At 43.8% G+C, this 19,425-nt stretch overlaps 2 protein-coding genes across 4 annotated transcripts in view; both read left to right on the forward strand.

The window, feature by feature from the left end:
- The first annotated feature begins 2,406 nt into the window (after positions 1-2,406).
- On the forward strand, positions 2,407-13,927 carry tmem243a (transmembrane protein 243, mitochondrial a). Of its 3 annotated transcripts, none has more exons than XM_063196153.1 (5): positions 2,407-2,453; positions 6,417-6,748; positions 7,313-7,363; positions 8,343-8,447; positions 13,307-13,927. In XM_063196153.1, the coding sequence occupies exons 2-5, from the start codon at positions 6,587-6,589 to the stop codon at positions 13,427-13,429; spliced, it is 441 nt and encodes a 146-aa protein (XP_063052223.1). In that variant the 5' UTR covers positions 2,407-2,453; positions 6,417-6,586; the 3' UTR covers positions 13,430-13,927. The 3 variants fall into 3 exon arrangements, with proteins under 3 accessions (XP_063052223.1, XP_063052222.1, XP_063052221.1); XM_063196152.1 differs by lacking the exon at positions 2,407-2,453 and adding an exon at positions 5,099-5,323; XM_063196151.1 differs by lacking the exon at positions 2,407-2,453 and adding an exon at positions 5,099-5,220.
- Positions 13,928-14,709: 782 nt separating this feature from the next.
- elapor2a (endosome-lysosome associated apoptosis and autophagy regulator family member 2a) overlaps positions 14,710-19,425 on the forward strand; it is a 65,755-nt gene continuing 61,039 nt past the window's right edge. Inside the window, exon 1 of the mRNA XM_063197285.1 lies at positions 14,710-14,953. Within this exon, the coding sequence (XP_063053355.1) occupies positions 14,816-14,953 (138 nt within the window). The 5' untranslated portion in view covers positions 14,710-14,815. The remainder of the gene's footprint in view (positions 14,954-19,425) is intronic.

Raw genomic sequence — 19,425 nt, forward strand, 5'->3', positions numbered from 1 at the left:
CGGAAGGGTCATGGGTGGGTCGCGGAGCCTTGGTGTAAAAAGAAACTTAATTCTAAAAAAAAAAATCCAACTTTTCCTGCAACAATTTACAACTTTCATTTTGATAGGCTAGTGAACTCCGTGTCATCTGTTGTCATAGATACAATCTGAATGTTTATGCGAGATAGATAGCGTGCAACCAGTCATTTGAGTCTTGGTTACATTTTGAGAATTGCATTGAATAGACTTGAACGCTAAAAAAAATGGGTCGCGCCCGAATGAGAGTGGAAAATGGTGGGTCCCAAGACTGTTCCAGTTGAGAACCACTGGTCTACGTAGAACGTATGTATACGCAGTATACCCACCTGAAAATGACAGGGATTTCAGTATACCCACCTGAAAATTGATTGATTCAGTATTTAGAATAGCACAGTATACCCACCATAAAAATGCTCAAATATACAGTATACCCCCCTCAAAAAAGTAGACTACTCCACTGGGGGTGACAATATTTGATAGTGAACTTATATCCAGATAGAGTATTGGCAACATTGAGGAGAGTCTTAATTACTCTGACAGTGGAGTCAAATGTCAGTTTAAAATTCTGCAGGTGGCCAGTGTAATTGTAACTCTAAATCTCTTGATGATATTACAATATTGAGCAGAATCAGCCCTGAAAAAAACGGAACTAATTTCAATGGAAATGGAACTCATTTCAACTGTTTATGAGTTATATTAACACTGGCATTTTTACTGTGCACCAAAGTCATTCATTACAATGTATTGCTGTCCCGTGGCACCCCTAGGGGTAAGGGTTAGGGTTAGGGTGTGCCTATTGGTTTCTCATCTCGTTGAATCTACCCACCTCGACAGAACACTGGGACAACGTATCCGTAGCATGCAGAGAGGAGGGCTCCCCTGCAGTACACATAGGGCAAATTTCTAAAGTTTCGTTCAGGGTCTCAATTATACAGGATCTTCCGTTGCGTTGGATCTATGTGTGTAGCTATTTGTCTGTTCTGGATGTTAAGTATTTTCTTGCAAAATTCATTTGCAAAAATTGTCAAAATACCTTGTATATGATTGATTATGACTATTTTTATTTTCCCTTTTTACGTTTTTCTATTTTAATGTACATTTGAGCGTGTCCATTTTATTCACCTGGCTCCAAAAACGTAGTCCATTTCTATATCTGTGTTGTGGTTTATGCCTGCTCAAGTTGCCTACGTACTGTAGGCTACTGCACAGATACACAGCATGCTACACAGCATGCTACATAGTAAGCTAACCAGGAGGTAAACCCTCCTGCTCTCTCTCTCTCTCTGTGACCAGGTAGTGACCCTGGGAGAGCCCCTCTGCTCTGACCCTGGTGGCCAGGGAGGCCGGGGTCAGGGGTGGGGTGAGGTGGGGACACGCTGCCCCTGGGGGTCAGGAGGTCTCTGTAGAACAAGAGCTGGACAAGGGTGCCTCTCTATGAGGGAAACCTGTCTGAGAGATGAGGAGAGACGAGGAGCACCGCGCCACGCCGGGGTAAGATGAGACCATCAGCAGGTGACTGCCTGGGCAAGAGGCGTGTGTGTGTGTGTGTGTGTGTGTGTGTGTGTGTGTGAGTGAGAGAGAGAGCGCGAGAGAGAAAGAGTGAGAGAGAGAGAGGGGAAGAGAGAGAAAGAGAGAGCACAACACTACGTGTTTGTGTGTATAGTCCCATTGATATTTACATTAACTTCACGCACAATTCGAATTTACGCTGAGTCTCTTTTTCCCTCTAATGAATAAACATGCATATTACAAAACTGTCATCATTGTCATCGGTTTATTGTTGATATTTGCAAAAATAGTAGAGATTAGTAAAGAAATCGATAGAAATACCAGTGTTGTTGTCCCTCTCTTGGTGATTTGTGTGTAATATCCACGGCTCTGTTCTTACCTGTGGATGTCGAATGATGGAAGGCCGGGGGATCTGTCGGTACGGCATGCCCAGCTCAGGGCTCTCCTCTGGGGCTTCGTCATCAGAAAACTCCCTGAGGCTCGGAGAAGAATGGAGTTGGTGTTCATGGACAACCTCCAGCACTGGCTCTGGACTGGTGGTGTGAACCTTGGAACTACCATTGGTAGCTTTACTCCTGATGGACACATGGTGATCAAACTCAGGTGATTCCCGGGGCCCAGGTACTGGCTCTTTGGAGGATGCAGGTTGGACCGAGATGGGCTGCGGTGCTGCTGATGCTGGTGGTTGTACCGTGGTGGTGGGGGTCTTGTCAGCATGTCGGCAGGTGTTCTGGTTCGTGTGCTGCTGTGTGCCCGGCTCGGGTGAAACATCTGAAGGACTTCCAAAGCAGTACTGGAGAGAGGAGCACGGCAGACCATGCATGGCGCCAGCCGACCGGAACCACCGGCAAACGACGACCAGTGACCAAACACAGTTGAGCAGCTTTGCCAGCGCCTCCCGGTTATGTAAAGCCCTGCACGTACAGGTACACACACCTTGAATCTCACAGAGAATAATTGAGATCGCTAAGAGAAATAAATAAAGGCTCCATTGTTGTAGGGTTGTTGTTGTTGTTGTTGTTTTTGTTGTCATCCATCTTACTGGTGATGATGTTTTGAAGCCATGGTGGTCCTTCGAGCGGATGCTAGTAGCAGCAGCAGCAGTGTCCTGGCTCTCCTCATTTAGAAAGTGTCTGTAATGTGTTAAACATTCAGGCCCAGGTATGCTAATGAGGGAACCATCTTCCCTCATTAAGGCAAAGTAAAGCTTCTCTTTCTCTCGTCAGGCTGTGTGTCTCTGTCAGGCCTCTAGTATAACTTGTCCATGAGTCTGTGAGTGTGTGTGTGCCCCCTCTGGTCTTCCTTGTAGGGCTCCTTTTAGTTTCAGCACAAAACTAAAATTCTTATTTCTTCGCGAGCACATCACACAATTATCCAGACAGTGTTGGATGGTATATTATCCTTTCCTCGATGCCCTTGCCTCAGGTCGCGTGGGAACGGTACATAGCGGCTAAGTGTCCCTGGAAGTGAATGTGTGTGTCTGTCTGTGTGCGTGACAGCCAGAGAAAGGAGGGGAGAGGGAGGATAACATAGTGCAGGGATAGAGAGAGAGAGTGCGAGGATAGAGAGAGAGAGAAAGAGAGAGAGAGAGAGAGAGAGAGAGAGAGAGAGAGGGGGATGGGGGGAGTGTACTCAGGTGTCTCATTACCAGGCCAGGTAGGCCTTTTGCCCGGGCTCTGGCACGCTGTTACCACACTGCCATCAGTGAGTGAGTGAATGTGCTGTGTCGGGGCCAGTTGCTTTGGGTTACCAGTTGCCCACGGTAACCGATAGGCCCCTGTGTGACGCCTGATCATTCGAAAGCACTTCAGGTTATCGTGCCTGCCATCGTCAGGCGGCGAACAGGTCGCACTTCAATAAAACGATTGTGCCACAGCACCACAAGAAAAAAAAGCCACCACTGCCAGTATAAAGGGTTTGGGTAACTTTGTTGCTGAAATATTGATATGTTGATATGCAGGCACAATTTACCTGCCAGTCACTCAGTCGCCTTTGTGTGTAAGTTCTGCATATTTTATAGCCACTGCATCTGATTATGAGGGAGGTCCATGGAGAGGAGAGGGCAAAAGAGGGCGCTGTTTGAGGCCTCAAATGACTGATGCTGTTGCTTTACTACAGTATCTCCCAGCCAGTAGCCAGAGCTCAGGTCTCGCGGTCTGTTCCTCAGCCTGGTAATACAGTACAGCCAGATGGATCTGGGCCACTTATGCTACTGTATAGTAGTAGGGAAGGCAACAAGGGGGGGGGGGCGGGGGGGGGGGCAAACAGGTCTGTTGTCCCAGGCCCAGGGACAAGAGGGGCCCAGATTGGGTCCTCATTACATTGTGTGTATTACATTGTATGTATTACATTGCATTGCATTTATTACATTTAATTGTATTGTATTACAATTATGTAGCAAATGTTAGTCTCCTTTGTCCCTAGGCCTTTCTCCCTTTCTCCAAATGTCCTTGTTGTCCCCCTTGTCGGCTTCCCTGCCTGAGATATTGACCCCTGTGAGTGAAGAAGGGTCCCCCCGCCTCCTTAAAAAGCCAATTTAACTACTACAAAGCCTCCATGAGTGGTGAACTGTTTCAAGAGACATATGAGGTAGTAAATTAATAGTTAATTGGTGCTGCATGAATTCATGAATGGTACATCTACAAAATTGGAGTGTGGTGTATGATAGGCCACCACACACTGAACGTCACACATGTTAAAAATAGTCCGCCTTAAAATAATAACGCCATTGCATTTACAAAGGTAAACACTGACGGTCCTCCAGTGCATTACACAACATGTAGTATATTGGACAGTTCTGAGCTGATGAAACATTGATGACCCCCTTTTGTTAACAAAAGCAAACAGTCTAGTGGGGGTGGTCTCCAAGGCCCTTGGGGCAAACCTATATACTGCAGGAGGACATATATCAATGTTACTGGCCCTGCCTGAACATTTCTGTTAGCGCCAAGAGTGTTGCAGTGTTGCGGTATAGAATAATTGACTTTTTTCACTCTGCTGCTCTATTTTAAGGTGTACAACTACAGGAAAGATAAAGCCTATCACTAGTGAAGCGCCGTCTGTGTAGCCTACCCATGTCAGTAGGTCGCGCTGAAACTGTGCAAAACGTGAGTATTTGCTACCCCCTAGTGGTGCGCCTCGCAAAGACAATGAATGGACAGAAATCTCAGACCCTCTCTCTCCTCCTCTCGCAATTAATAGGTAATGCCATGACGAGAAATGTAACACTTTCAAAACCCTAGTGAAATGTGTCATGAAACGTTAACAAATATTTGCGTATGTAGCCTACCACTTTAGCCTATATACCCCAAGGCCTTCTATGCCATGGTTAACTTTAGGTGGGCGCGCGTCTGTCACACATTGTGCACAATAGCCTACTGAAATTGGACAATGGCTTGTGATGAGAATAATTGTGAAGCAGGCCAAAGCCCGAACTTTATATTTTGTAAATCGACAAGACCATCAAAACATGTGATTTTGCTTGCTGTCGTCGAGAAAAAGGTTTCATTCTGACATTCCCTTTAAACGTGACAGGTCGGGCGGTCCCCTTTAAGGATTGACGGACCAATATATTTGCTGTCACCCGTTACCGCAGAGGATGATGAAGATGACCACATAGCTAAATGACCAAAGTTACCGTCCAAGTGCAATGTTGCACGTTTGTCCACGTTACTGATTTACGGCAAAGCATTTGTAAGTCGTTCGCGTCATAGTCAACAAAGATGACTTACCGTGTTTTGAATTTACGCACGATGCGCACCTAGACGTTTTCAGGCTATAGTTAGCTCGCTTCCAGGTCAGTGTGGGCTACCTAGCCCGTTACTTGAAATCAATCTCAGCATGTAACACTCGGTGATGATGCAGCCACATAAATGAGTTTAATTTATGGCATGTTACTTTCAGAGGCCTAGGGCATTTCTTTATTCGCTTGTAAATTATTAATAACACCATAGAACAAGAGTAGCTGGTTGCCACCTGAGAGGTCATCAATTAGCTTACCTGTTCACTACAAGGCCTACCTGGCTGATTTGGGATGGCAGATTGTATCATTTTGTTAGACTATCCACTGCAAACTAAGTACCCATCACTGCTACTACTTTAACTAACCCAGGAACTCAATGACTATTCATTCTAATGACAAGCACCAATGGCAATTAAATGTTTTCAGTTTGATGATGATGGTTTTGATATTGAGCAACCCTACTTGTTATTCATGGGCCTACACCAGGGATGTCAAACTCAGGCCCGGGGGCCAAATTTGGCCCGCGGAACCATTTTATTTGGCCCGCGAGATCATTTCAAATGTGTATTACAGTTGGCCCACATTCACCATTAAATAACACAACTTGAACATGGAATTTGCTGTGTCACAGGATGTGCAGATACATTTTAACTAACAAATATGATGGGAAAGACTGTATGCACAATTTAACTACGAGTATGAAGTGCATGCATGCACAATTTTAGTCCATTTGTAAAAATAATTGTTGAGTTCGGCCCGCGACTTCATTCTAGATTTTGATTTTGGCCCTCAGTCAATTTCAGTTTGACATCCCTGGCCTAGAGGTTGGATAGTAGTAGGCTAGTAGTAGTGCAATACTGTATTGATTCCCGGGGGGAAATGAAGAATGACGATTATTTTAGTTGTACAGTTAGTAGGCCTAATGTACAATATCTTGCATTGACCAAATCATCCACAATTGATTGAAAAAAAGAGAAAAATGGTCCTTTAGTGAGTTATCCTTCAGGGATGTTTATGACTGTATCAAGTAACTACAGTGGTCGTCCCTGCAGTTTGACCAAGTCTGTATAGTGTCTTTGTATTGCGGCACCAAACTGCTTCCACACAGAACTCATGATCTCCTCTTGTTTCTTCACTTTCCACACAGAGCCCCAAGCAGAAGCAGCAGCAGTAGCAGCAGAGGAACAATGTGCGTCAGTTAAAGCCTTCCTCCCTCTCCTTTAGGCCATGTGAGATTGGGTCTGCCCTGGCTGTGAGGAATGTGTTGTTTTTTTCTTTCTGGGAGGGGGTGAGCGAGGCAGCGGTGCAAGCCCCAGAATGAGTGCAGGAGGCTGGACCAGAGCTCAGAGATTAGCTGGGCCCCATGACCAGGACCTCAGTCCTCTTAGCCCCACGGCCAACATGGACGACTTCAGCAGCCGCACCTATGGCACGGGCACGCTCGACAACCGGCCGCTCTTCGGGGAGAACTCTGCCCGGGTAAGTGAAGAGAAAGACAGGTAAAGAGAGAGAGAGAGAGAAGGAGAGAGAAAGGGATCACGTTGGATAGATCATGACCTGCGTGAAAGGTTGGCAGAATTCTGTGTGTGTGTGTGTGTGTGTGTGTGTGTGTGTGTGTGTGTGTGTGTGTGTGTGTGTGTGTGTGTGTGTGTGTGTGTGTGTGTGTGTGTGTGTGTGTGTGTGTGTGTGTGCCGAGTTGTTGGAAAAGTGTAGATGAGAGGGAATTCAGGATGGCGAGATGGTCCCATAGCACAGCTAACAAAATGATTAACCACAGTAATAATTGTGGAAAGAACCCATTATAGGACATCAGAAAGATGGTTAAAATATGGAAGAATTATCAGCTGGTAAACAGAGCTGTCATGAGACAAGAAGCTGAGAGGTAGAAGTTTGAGAGGAGGAAGCTTCAAATAAGTGGTTGCAAACAAGGCCTAGAGAGACTGTGTGTGCAAGCAGGGAAGAATGGACAACTGTGGATATAACTCATGACATAATGTTACAACACAGCGATGTCTTGTTGATTGTGTTTGGATAATGTTTCAGGATCGGATCTTCAACCTTGCCGTGGGTGGATTCACATCGCTGGTTGTCATCGTAAGTATTAAGACAGTCAGCAGCTCATATGTAGCCATCTGAGGTAACACGCAACACTTTTCACTGTTAGAAAGTTAAAGTTGTGGTTCAAACTTTCTGAGACATATAGGGGAGATCCACACACACGTTTCAGCTCCCTGGCATACTATATTATTTTTTCTCAGCATCCTTCAAATAAGTACACAAGTTCTGTTCTGTGCTTTTCTCGAATTGCTACATCAGCAAGTTTCATGATTATAATCAATGAGGTTTGAATCGGTTTCAATGAGGTCTGAATGCTTTGACTTGATGAGGAATAAGCCTTTTGTCTTGTGACATATTTTGTTTGTTCTTACGTACAATAGTACACAGAATAAGTACACAATTCAGTTCTGTGATTTTCTCGAATGACTACATCAGCAAGTTTCATGATTATAATCATCAATGAGGTTTGAGCTTTTTGTCTTGTGACATGTTTTGTGTGTTCTTGCATACACAACAGCAGTACACAGAATTCACAGCATCATCACTGCTAAACATTAAGCAGGTTCGACTGGCCAGCAGGAGAATTTTTGAGTCATTTCTCTCCGTTGCAAAATGTTGACACAGTTGCTGCACTTTGGTGGGGTGGTTGAGAAGTACTCTCTGTATTCATCCACTTATTGTTTTGAAATATGCAGCAACTCTTGCTGTCACGCAACCGTAACATTTTTCTTACATTGCGGAGTAAACACGCATGGTATGCTTATATGATGACTCATAATGTTGGTTATTCTTAAGGATGGTATTTTGTTTGACGGTATAGTTTACAGGGCCACTGACAGCTTTGGCTGGGCCCAGGGCAAAATCATCTGAAAGGGCACACATGTAAATACACATGCAATGCTATGGGAACTCAATTCTGGGCCTTCGATCTCCCAGGGACCAGGACAACAGACAACAGACTAATTTGTCGACTTGACTTCTCTGATGCCTTATATGCCTTATGCCTGTCCTCCAGGTCACCATCATCAGTTCCTTTGTCTTCCCGGCTCCACCCCCTAAAGGCATCAACATCTTCTTCGGTCTCTGCATTGTGATGATAAGCTCCTCCGTGCTGGTCTTGGTGAGTGTACATAACTGTTTCTTAAAGTTGGGTCTACAGAGATTCTCAAAGAGTCCCTGAGGGAGGGTGTGTGGGTGTGTGTGTGTGTGTGTGTGTGTGTGTGTGGGGGTGGGGGTGGGTGTGTGTGTGTTGGGGGTTGTGTGTGCACACGCAATTTGCACAGTGTGTTTCAATGGCACTAAAATCATCTTCACATCATTCCTTAGTTAAGACTATGATGTTGCATCACATGCATTTTCATGACCCCTTGTTAGTCTTAGATGCATGGAGGGGTCAGTGGGTTTTACAACTAAAGCACCAAACAGTTTTGTAGTCAGGAGCGTTGCTTCACTTGTTTACTACAACAGTTGCTCTGTAGATTAAGGAATTTAGTCTGAGATACTTGGTAAAACTTGACTTCACTGGTTACTGCGGCGTAAGTCTTGCAAATTGACACTGGTACAAGGCACACTGGTAGGTTAAAGTTTTTTTAAGTGAAAGTATGGTCCATTATTTTGAGACACACTGGTGGGTCATTTCACGTGAAATCAGACACTTTGGGACCCGACCGACACAGATTTCAATCATACTTGGTGTGACTGTTAAGTAGCAAGGTAGCACCCCAGAACTGCATTTGTGAGAATCTGACACCGATATTAACAGAGAAACCGACTAGCAAAGGTTTACATATGAGGGTAGGACACTATACATTCAGCTTTGATTTTATCAGTCAGTGACTGAGGTGTTGTTTGAAAGCTCTTTTCTGGCTCTACAAAAACCTTCAGAATATGAATTATGAGAGATTGAAAATTTAAAAATTGAATATCAAATAACAACACCTAAAAATGGGATGTTTGGTTCTTAATTCATTGAAGAGATAATGGGACGTAAAGCTTGAAATGAGTTGTAGTAAAGTACTAATAGTCTAGTGTCAGGGACAGGACTGGACTGGCCATCTGGCATAACAGGCATTTTCCCGGTGGTCCCTGCACCTTGGTCGGACCCTATTCCAGGTACTCAAAAACTACACAGCTTCTGCCCATTGTCAATGGACACAGTGGAAGCTAGACCATTTTCAGCATTCAGAGAAGGCAGGGTTGAAAGAATAAGTTCAAGCATCAAATGGTATGTTGTAGCTGTATATGATGGCAACTGGTGGCTAGCATGTGTTGAGGAATGTATGCCGAGCACTGGAGAGATGAAACTGAACTTCCTGCATCCTCATGGACCATCTCCATCCTTCACATATTCGGATAGACATGCCGACATGTGGTATTACTATGGTATTACCATATTATTACTAGGTGATCTGTATGATGCCATATTTTTGAGTCCCATTATCTCTGAAATGAATAAAGAACCAAACACCAGCATTTCAGGTGTTGTTCATGACATTGCAGGCTATGTTTAGACAAGGAACTGGCCATTTTAAAATATACGTTTTTTTATATTCAATTTTTAATTTTTCAATTGATCATAATTCATATTCTGAGGGTTGTTGTATTCCATGCTGTTTGTGTCATTTGTAGAGCCAGAAAAGAGCTTTCAAATAACACCACAGACATCTTTTTGTGACTTACACTGACTGATATAATCAAGGCTGAATGTATTGTGTCCTACCCTCTTATGTAAACATTTCCTAGTCTGTTTCTCCCTTAATATTGGTGTCAGATTCACACAAATGCAGTTCCGGGGTGCTACCTTACTACTAAACAGGCACAGCAAGTATGACTGAAATCTGAGTCGGTCGGGTCCCAAAGTGTCTGATTTCACGTGAAATGACCCTGGTGCAGATCTCCGTGTTTGGAATTCAGCTATATACTGTATTTCTTGTCAGGCATCTAGGAATATGGCGTACATGGCTTACATGCACAAGAGTTCTGCAGAATAACCAAGAATCTGAAGTTGCACAAAGGTTTCATTGAAGAGTCATTTGGAATCATTGTGCGTGAAGTATGTGTGTGGGTGTGTATGATGAGCAAACTACTCATGAAAAATAATCTGATAATATCTCTATTTCCTTCTGAGGAAGACAGGGGTAACCGGTTCTTTGAAATGTTACCGGAAATGTTTCCTTATTTGTTATTTTTAGGGCATCTGGCATCTGTCTTTGGGGAGAAACCCAGCATGACACTTTGAAGTAAACTGCATCTGTAATATTATTCGTAACATCTTATTCCATGCAAAATGCCACAGTACAGGCATGCCACAAAATGCCACAGTACAGGCATGTACAACCATAGTATTTTGAAAATTGACACTCTCTTACATCTAGTCAAATATGGTATGTAGACATTGTTTCACTACTGCTGCATTTGCAACAATGCACTGAAGTCATTCTGAAGCTTTGCAAGCCCACTTTGTGAATCATGTAGTGTCTGGTTTTCTGTGTTAGGAGGATCATTATCTTCATTGTCACCATCACCGTCACCAGGCTTCTAGGGTAGTCATTTTGTTTTGTTTCCTTTTGAGAGGCAGCCGTAGTCTAATAATTAGGCAGTCGGTCTTGGAATTGGAAGGTTGCAGGTTTGAATCCCAAACCATCCATGGTTGAAGTGCCCTTGTTGGAGCAAGGCACCTAACCCCACACTGCTCCACACAGCTGCAACAAATACCCTGTAATATCGGTATAAATCTTTGGATAAAAGTGTCTGCTATAATAAATGGGGAGCTTCAGTCAGAGTTGAGGATGGTGGTTCCATAGAGGTTTGTTCATGCTGCCTTTTTTAACCAAACAAATTTCACGTAGAGTTTGGGAATGTCAGTGTGAATGCCATACCAAACTTGTTGAAACTGTGCTTGGTTTAGCAAACGGCATCTTTTAAATGCCACTCTGTAGTACCACTGGACTGCAATCTCGCAGCTCAATCCACTGACACACGTGTTGCGTTGGCCAGGCTGATGTGATGGCCAAGTCAGTGTCGTGCCACAGACAGCATGGGCAGGCTCTGCTAGGGAAGAGTGTGAAGTTGTGAAAAAGAGGTGGGTGCAGACTGAGTGCTGATTTTAAATGTCACGTTTAACAGTATTGGAAATGGAGAGGCACATTACTGCTCTTGTCATCCCTAAAGCTGACTGGATATGTAATTCTAAAACTGCTCGTTATGAATGATTGGTGCCCTTTTCTGTGTATTGGTCTTTTTGTCTATCTGTGTTATGAATGCTATGGGTCCAACTCAATTTAGTACCTCCTGTCCTCACCTTTTGCTTGTGAACTTGTGATGCGAAGCAATACGTCATTGACGATAGACCTTTTAGTCAATATTTCGCAAAAGCACAATTTAAAGGTCATTTTCTCAATTGCAATCAGGATGTTGAATGGGGAAAAGCCCCCCAAATGTTGTTGTACCTGGGCGGTCAGCAGGGAAACTGAATTGTTTTCCATCATGGAGGCAGGTCATGGGTGAGCGGTTAGGGCGTCAGACTTGCATCCCAGAGGTTGCCGGTTCGACTCCCGACCCGCCAGGTTGGTGGGGGGAGTAATCAACCAGTGCTCTCCCCCATCCTCCTCCATGACTGAGGTACCCTGAGCATGGTACCGTCCCACCGCACTGCTCCCCATGGGGCGCCACTGAGGGCTGCCCCCTTGCACGGGTGAGGCATAAATGCAATTTCGTTGTGTGCAGTGTGCAGTGTTCACTTGTGTGCTGTGGAGTGCTGTGTCACAATGACAATGGGAGTTGGAGTTTCCCAATGGGCTTTCACTTTCAGGTCGTCAGTGAAGCATGAGGCCACAAGTTATAGGAGAGGACTGGAGGAAGTAGATTGAAATGGACTTTGATGGACTAAATGTGTTATGTTATTTCCTATCTGGGGCCTATACTACAAAGCCGGTTGAGGATAAGTTAAGGTTAAGTTAAAGGGGTATGCCACTATTTTGGGGCTTAATACAGTTAAAATCGTTGGCCAGGGTTTATAAGGGTTTATAGGTGGTAAAGTGTCTTATTTTTCAACTTGTCTTAAAGCAAGACAACGCTTAACATGAAAAATAAGACACTTTACCACCTTTATAAACCCTGGCCAACGATTTTAACTGTATTAAGCCCCAAAATAGTGGCATACCCCTTTAAGGTTAAGTTAAGAGATAAATCATCTAATACAAGAGCTTTTCATAAGAATATGAGGACTCCAGGCTCTTCTATTAGATGATTTACCTCTTAACTTAACTTTAACTTGTCCTGAACCACCTTTGTAGTACAGTATAGTATCGTTCTGTATCGTCTGTTGTGTGTTTTTAATACAGCACTAATTTCTCTTCAGGGAAAAAATACGTAAATGTGATTTTGACATGACTGAACTGGTAGTATGGCAAATGCAGTCTTCTGCTCTGCCAAGGTTGAATATGGGACTTGGGGATGTGCGCTAGTGGGGACCTCTATGCATGCTGCTTGCCCGTGATTGCGGTGTATGCAAATGAATGAGAACAGGCTGCTTGTGATTGCGTAACCCTGTCAACAGGCTGACAAATGGCACCGGAAACATAACCTTCCTGGTGGATGCAAAAGGGACACACTCTCACATGGGCACGCACACATACTCTCTCATTTACGCACATACACATACATTTTCTCTCTCTCTCACTCTCACTCACTCACTCTCTCACTCACACACACCCACACTACCACTTCCACACCTTCCCCTCTCTCTCTGATTTACTCTTACACACACACACACACACACACACACACACGCACACGCACACGCACACACACACACACACACACACACACACACACACACACACACACACACACACACACACACACACACACACACACACACAGGCCATACATACATACATATAAGTAGGTGCTCTGCGAACTTCTCCTTGTCATTCTGAGCTGAATATTTTCTGTCTTCTCTCTCCTGGTTGGCCACAGATATTCTGGTACCGACAAGGCGACCTGGAGCCCAAGTTCCGGAACCTCATCTACTACATCATCTGTTCCATCCTGCTGCTGTGCCTCTGTGCCAACCTCTACTTCCACGATGTTGGCAGATGAACAACACCCATGGTGCCTTAAGCCAAAAACCAAAATCGAGATAAGATGGTGGCCCCTGCAAAATGTTTTTTTGTTTGTTTGCTTTGTTTTTATATCCACACAGGCTTGGTCAAATGATCAAGCTATAGACAAAGCACTGGTGTGCCGTGGTGGCCGGATGTCTTGATATAAGTAATTCAGAGCAAGGAGAATGTATCATGGTTAACATTTAGTTTGAAAACCTTAAGAATAGTAATGTGTACGTAGACCTGAAATGTGTAGACAGAAATAGTAAAACATTGCCATATGGGATCTAGGTTTGCCTATTTAGGAAGGTGTTCCTTGTGTTTCAGGACATGTTGTGGCCACTCATAAGCTGTATCAGGTAACTTAATGGGACAATCGATGAGTGGGACCAATGCTGCTACATGCGGGAGGTAAACGGGACACCCGTTACGGTTAATGAAATGTGTATATGTGTAATTTATAATTTTATTAGGAATAAAAGTTGTTATAAGAGATTGTTACACAAATGTAAGTGCTTGTTTCTATTTCTAGGAAAATCAGCAGAAATGCAGCAATATAACAGTGGAAGGTGCTTTGCAGTTATAAAGATTGGTTCCAACTGTTCAAGCCACATGTTGTGATCGCCCCCTGCTGGGTAAACACAGGATGTATTTATTATTATTAAGAAGCTGTGTAGCCTATGCAATGACCACGGATTTCCTTATGTTTAATAATAAACGTACATTAAAAATACAAACATGCATACTATGTGCGACAATGTGTCAGACATGGAACTCTAGAGTTTTCAGGTGCTGCCTTTTAAATTTAGGCGTAGGCTACTTTCAGACCAAATTTGAACCTGATTAGGAAGGTTATGCTGTAGGATTAAATAAGATTAAGAAAATTAGCCGAATAAAGAGTAGCCTTCAAGTCTGCAAAAGCCTGCTTGCTTCCTGTGTGTTTGGTAGCCTACATTTGGTGTTGTTTGGTAGCCTACATTTGTCCAATTTCATGGACCCCATTTCATTTGGCGCACAGAGACGATCAGATTTAGATATTTGCTGCGGATATTTAATCCCCTTTTTTATCTGTCATTACCCAACTCTGCGTTGCATTTTTTGTGTTTATTCTAGGCCTAACACCCAATGGCTTGTTTTGTTTATCATGGCACGGCTGAAATGAGCTACTCACGGTCGCGTCGCGCTTGCCCCGACTACTCTAATGACGTCACGCGCGCTTGTCAGCAGCCGGTGGTGCTCCGTTTGCCTTAAATCCTTTGCTAGGAAAACCAAGGGGACAGACGCACCTCACTCGTAGTGACAGCGGAGCTACAGAAGGTCGAAGCATAATCGGCATTTCATTTAACCTCTGCATGGTTAAACACACGGCGATTTCAACGCAATGGGGCACCAAAGGACGCATCGTGCTCAATTTAAAGCGTTTTACATAATCTCTCCGACCGCTTGGATCCGAAGCGCTCTCATCCTCTGCGCGCTCCCGTCAGTGGCCGTGTCGAAGGACCTACCTCCATGCGAGGAGGTGAGCACTAGCACTTGCTACACGCAGTGACAATGTATTTTCTACCAGAGAACACTGTATTGACTGCTGGTTTGAGCATAGAATGGCGCCTTCGTTGCCTATTGAAACCGAAGGCAGTCTATCAAATGTATGACAAAGAACGGTCCTGTGACCGAATATGGAAGGCTACAACCCCACATGACAGGGACATGGGTTTACTATAGAAACCTTCAGTGTCAGACAGACCGATAGTGCAGGTAATTATTGGGGAGCCTACATCATTCTTGGTTATTCAGTCACTGAATAGTTGGCAACAACTCTCAAGCTAGCCAACTCGGTATCCTAGATCTGCAAGTTCATAACATACTGGCTAAGCGGGTAGTTATGTGGTGATAACCATGAAATAGTTTTGACAGCACGACTTGTTTGTTCCAGCTTGTGTTTTTTAGGCTTTTGTAAAAACATTTATTACCAGAAGGCTATTACTTAACAGCCCAGACAATAGAAGCCCATTTAGCCTATGTCATAACTGTGTGACAGGTGCGCGTGAATCAAAGGCCATGCGGCCCGGTTTATCATGGGAAGTCATAGAGAGTAGCCTACTTCTATTTACTCTCATTGTGGGAAGCCAATGGAAAGGGGCACAAGCTTTAAAGTAGTCTACCCATTAGCGTACTGTGAACGGTGTTGAGACTGGACAATGTTTACTTTCTCTATATCCATTACTAGTATAAAGCTGTGTGCCCACAAGCCACTGGACAGGCCGGAATGGTGTTTTGTTTGTTATTGATAGACGAAGTATCCTGGGTGGAGGCAGAGTGACATGATCCAAAATCAACTACTCACTGTTAGAGGCAAGTAGGGCTTTGCAGTACGAGACAAGGTTGAGATGGTGGAGATGAGAAAGTGTTATTTGAACATCAGTTGTGTTGATTTTAAACATTACTTCAACATTGTGTCTGTATAGTTAGGAGGACATGTAGGCTTTTTTGCAGCCAGGTTTTCCTTTATATCCCACTTTGTGTTCATTTCATCCTGTTAAGGCGGGCTGTCAAACTCAAATTTACAGGGGGCTAAAATGAATCTGTGATGAAGTCGTGGGCCAAATTCAATATTCATTCAAAAATACACTTAAATTGTGCATACAATACACATGCTTAAAGCGATGGTTCGGAGTAGAATCACCCTAATGCCATTTGAACCGTGACACCCATCCACCTTTACACCCGAAGTGTTTTCTGCCGCAGGCTTACATCAACAGAGTTGCCGTGTTATTCGATGTTTATTCCGGTTAGCTTGACTCAAGCGCATATGGATACTGGGCACCGTCTCCAAACTTTCCCCACAAAAATGACATGTCATGACACCAAACTTCTGCAGTAGCACAAATATGGTCTGTACTCACGAAACGAAGCATTTGGAAGTTTGGAAATAGTCCAGGAGTTTATTATTATCAACACAAGCCGAATAGCTTCTCTGCTGCTAAAGCTGCGCCAACGTTACTTCCGTCATCTAAGACAAGCATGTAAGAGTCCTCAACGAAGCTCATAATATGCACAATGAAAAGTGAATTCAGCATCAGTATTGATAACGAAAATCCTTGTCTAATTGATAGTAGGTAAGATTTGAAATATCTTTTAAGTATTGCCTTGAAAATATAAGCCTTAATCACAATTCAGTGAAAACTTTTTTAACACTCTCGTCTGGAAGTTTGTTGAAGACTTTTACGGGCTTGTCTCATATGACGGAAGTAACGTTGGCACAGCTTTAGCAGCAGAGAAGCTATTCAGCTTGTGTTGATAATACTAAACTCCTGGACTATTTCCAAACTTCCAAATGCTTCGTTTCGTGAGTACAGACCATATTTGTGCTACTGCAGAAGTTTGGTGTAATGACATGTTATTTTTGTGGGGAAAGTTTGGAGACGGTGCCCAGTATCCATATGCGCTTGAGTCAAGCTAACCGGAATAAACATCGAATAACACGGCAACTCTGTTGATGTAAGTCTGCGGCAGAAAACACCAGTGTTGCCAGATTGGGCGGGTGCCCGCCCAATTGGGCTACTTGGGATGAGCGTCGGCGGGCAAAAACAGGAAAAATTGGCCATTTGGCGGTTTTTTAAGCTGTTTTGGGCCCATAGAAGTCAATGTAATTTGTTGAATTTGGGCGGAATTTAGCGCATTTTGGCGGTTTTTGAGAACCTTTTGGGCGGGATTTGGTCAGACACATCTGGCAACACTGGAAANCACTTCGGGTGTAAAGGTGGATGGGTGTCACGGTTCAAATGGCATTAGGGTGATTCTACTCCGAACCATCGCTTTAATGCTTGAAGCAATATAGCCTATAGCCTATCTAATAAGGTTTATGTGAGCCAAATGTAATACATATTTGAAATGATCTCGCAAGCGAAATCAAATGGCTCAACGGGCCAAATTGGGCCCCCGGGCCTGAGTTTGACATCCCTGTGCTAAGGAAGACAACCGTGGAGCCAGCCAGGGTGTGGGGTTGGTGGGGTTTTTGGCCAAGTAAATATTGCTTCCTCATGCATGCCAGACGACAGGAAGACTATTGTGGACTTGCTTGTATGAAACATCCATTCATCGTCCCGTCAGTTCTCTACGTCAATGTTAAGTAGATTTTATCCCAGTAAATTCAGCACAACTGCTACCTGAAATGTAGCATGTTGTTTTCTTTATTTGTCACAAGGTAGTCATTACTTACACACACACACACACACACACACACACACACACACACACACACACACACACACACACACACACACACGTGTCTTGCACATGCTTTTTGTGAATGAGACAGGGCAGAGAGGGCCATTGTCCTCGCTTCCATCTGTGCTGTCTCCATCATCATTGATCTCACAAACTGATCCCCAGGTTGAGTGTCTAACAGAAAAGGGATTTCACGGTGTCGGGTGACTCATTACCATCCAGTGGTTATGGGGGGAAAAATGGAAATCCCCATCCCCAAATCAGGGGCACTGTGTGGTTTGCGGTGAAATAACTTTTTTGTGATTTTTTGGGGGGGCATTTTATGCCTTTATTGTGACAGGACAGTTACAGAGAGACAGGGAAGGATCGACGAATGACCCGGACCGGAATCGAACCCAGGTCACCGGCGTAGTAACCCACCCAGTGCCCTACCGTTAGGCCACGGCAGGACCGAGATAAAACATTTTTTTTTTACAAAGAACCAAATCCCTCTTTTCTGTAGTGGATTAGGGCGTTAGAACAGTGAAAGATGTGGTTGTTGGCATGTTTCAAGTGGCAAGTTTCAATCCAGTTCATCTACAGTCATTCTTCAAAGTGAAAGACGTAGCTAAAAATAGTCTGTTCGGAAACTCATTTGGAAGCACCATAAAACCTCCCAACACAAGCCCAAGGAGGGAAGCGGTATAAGCAAAAACATACTACTGTCCAACACACCAGCCAGTTTTATTTACACTATATTAGATCGAATGTTAACCATTTGTGTATCTACATGTGTCAACATTATACTATTATGTTGCTACTTAGTACTTACTGTGTAGTCTGCTGTAGTGGTACATACCTAACCCCAACCCTAACCACAAGGTAGTATACAGTGCAAGTAGGCTATATATGTATACTGTATGCTGTTAAATGCTTATACATGATGTTAAATACTGTTTATTAAAAGGTAACAAGGACCTTCAAATAAAGTGGTACCGATGTGTGAACACATCACAATGCTACCATGGCCAAGACATAAGTGGGCAGTGGGCACATTACCTTTGACATGCAATATGGTTTCTGTCTCAGAGCGATTTTTCATCATCACTCTGGGATTTCCGTTTCAGCCCCGTTGTACAGTCAGTGCAGTTAAAGATCAGATTGTGCTAAATATGGCTAGTGATACAAAAGAAATGATAATAGCAGCACACCATTCATCTCTCATTAAGCAACATGCTTTGTAGTACATTTCTACAGGCTCAATGTACAATTGTAATTGTATTGAAATTGAAAGAAATAGGACCTTGAGTCTGGAATAAATTTGATGATAATTTATTGGCTACATGGTGATGATGTACAGTACATGCTATTACTGAATATTTGTGATATTATCATTATACACTTATTACTAAACAGTGTATCACCTCAGGGAGAGTCTGATGCCGAGTGATTGCACTAAGTTCTCTACATAGCACCTGCAGCTTGTTTAAGGTCAAACCAATTTGCCTTATCAATACCGCACAGACGAGTGGTACACACTGCTATAATATTTGGTCCAGGATTAACTGTTCAACCGAGGCACAGTGTGCCATACTGTATGTATTCTACAGTATTAAGTGCCGGCTTTTCCTCTCTCCCATGTGGGCAAACCAGAAGGCCTGGCCTTGTTGTTCTGCAAGCCAAAACTACCCAGCAATCAGACCAAAGGCCAATCCTTATCACGTAAACTGCATGAGAAATTGCAATTTCATTAAAAGCTGTGATGACTGGTTCTTCCTGCCGTTT

The sequence above is a fragment of the Engraulis encrasicolus genome, chromosome 4 (assembly GCF_034702125.1).
Source record: "Engraulis encrasicolus isolate BLACKSEA-1 chromosome 4, IST_EnEncr_1.0, whole genome shotgun sequence".
Classification (NCBI taxonomy): Eukaryota; Metazoa; Chordata; class Actinopteri; order Clupeiformes; family Engraulidae; genus Engraulis; species Engraulis encrasicolus.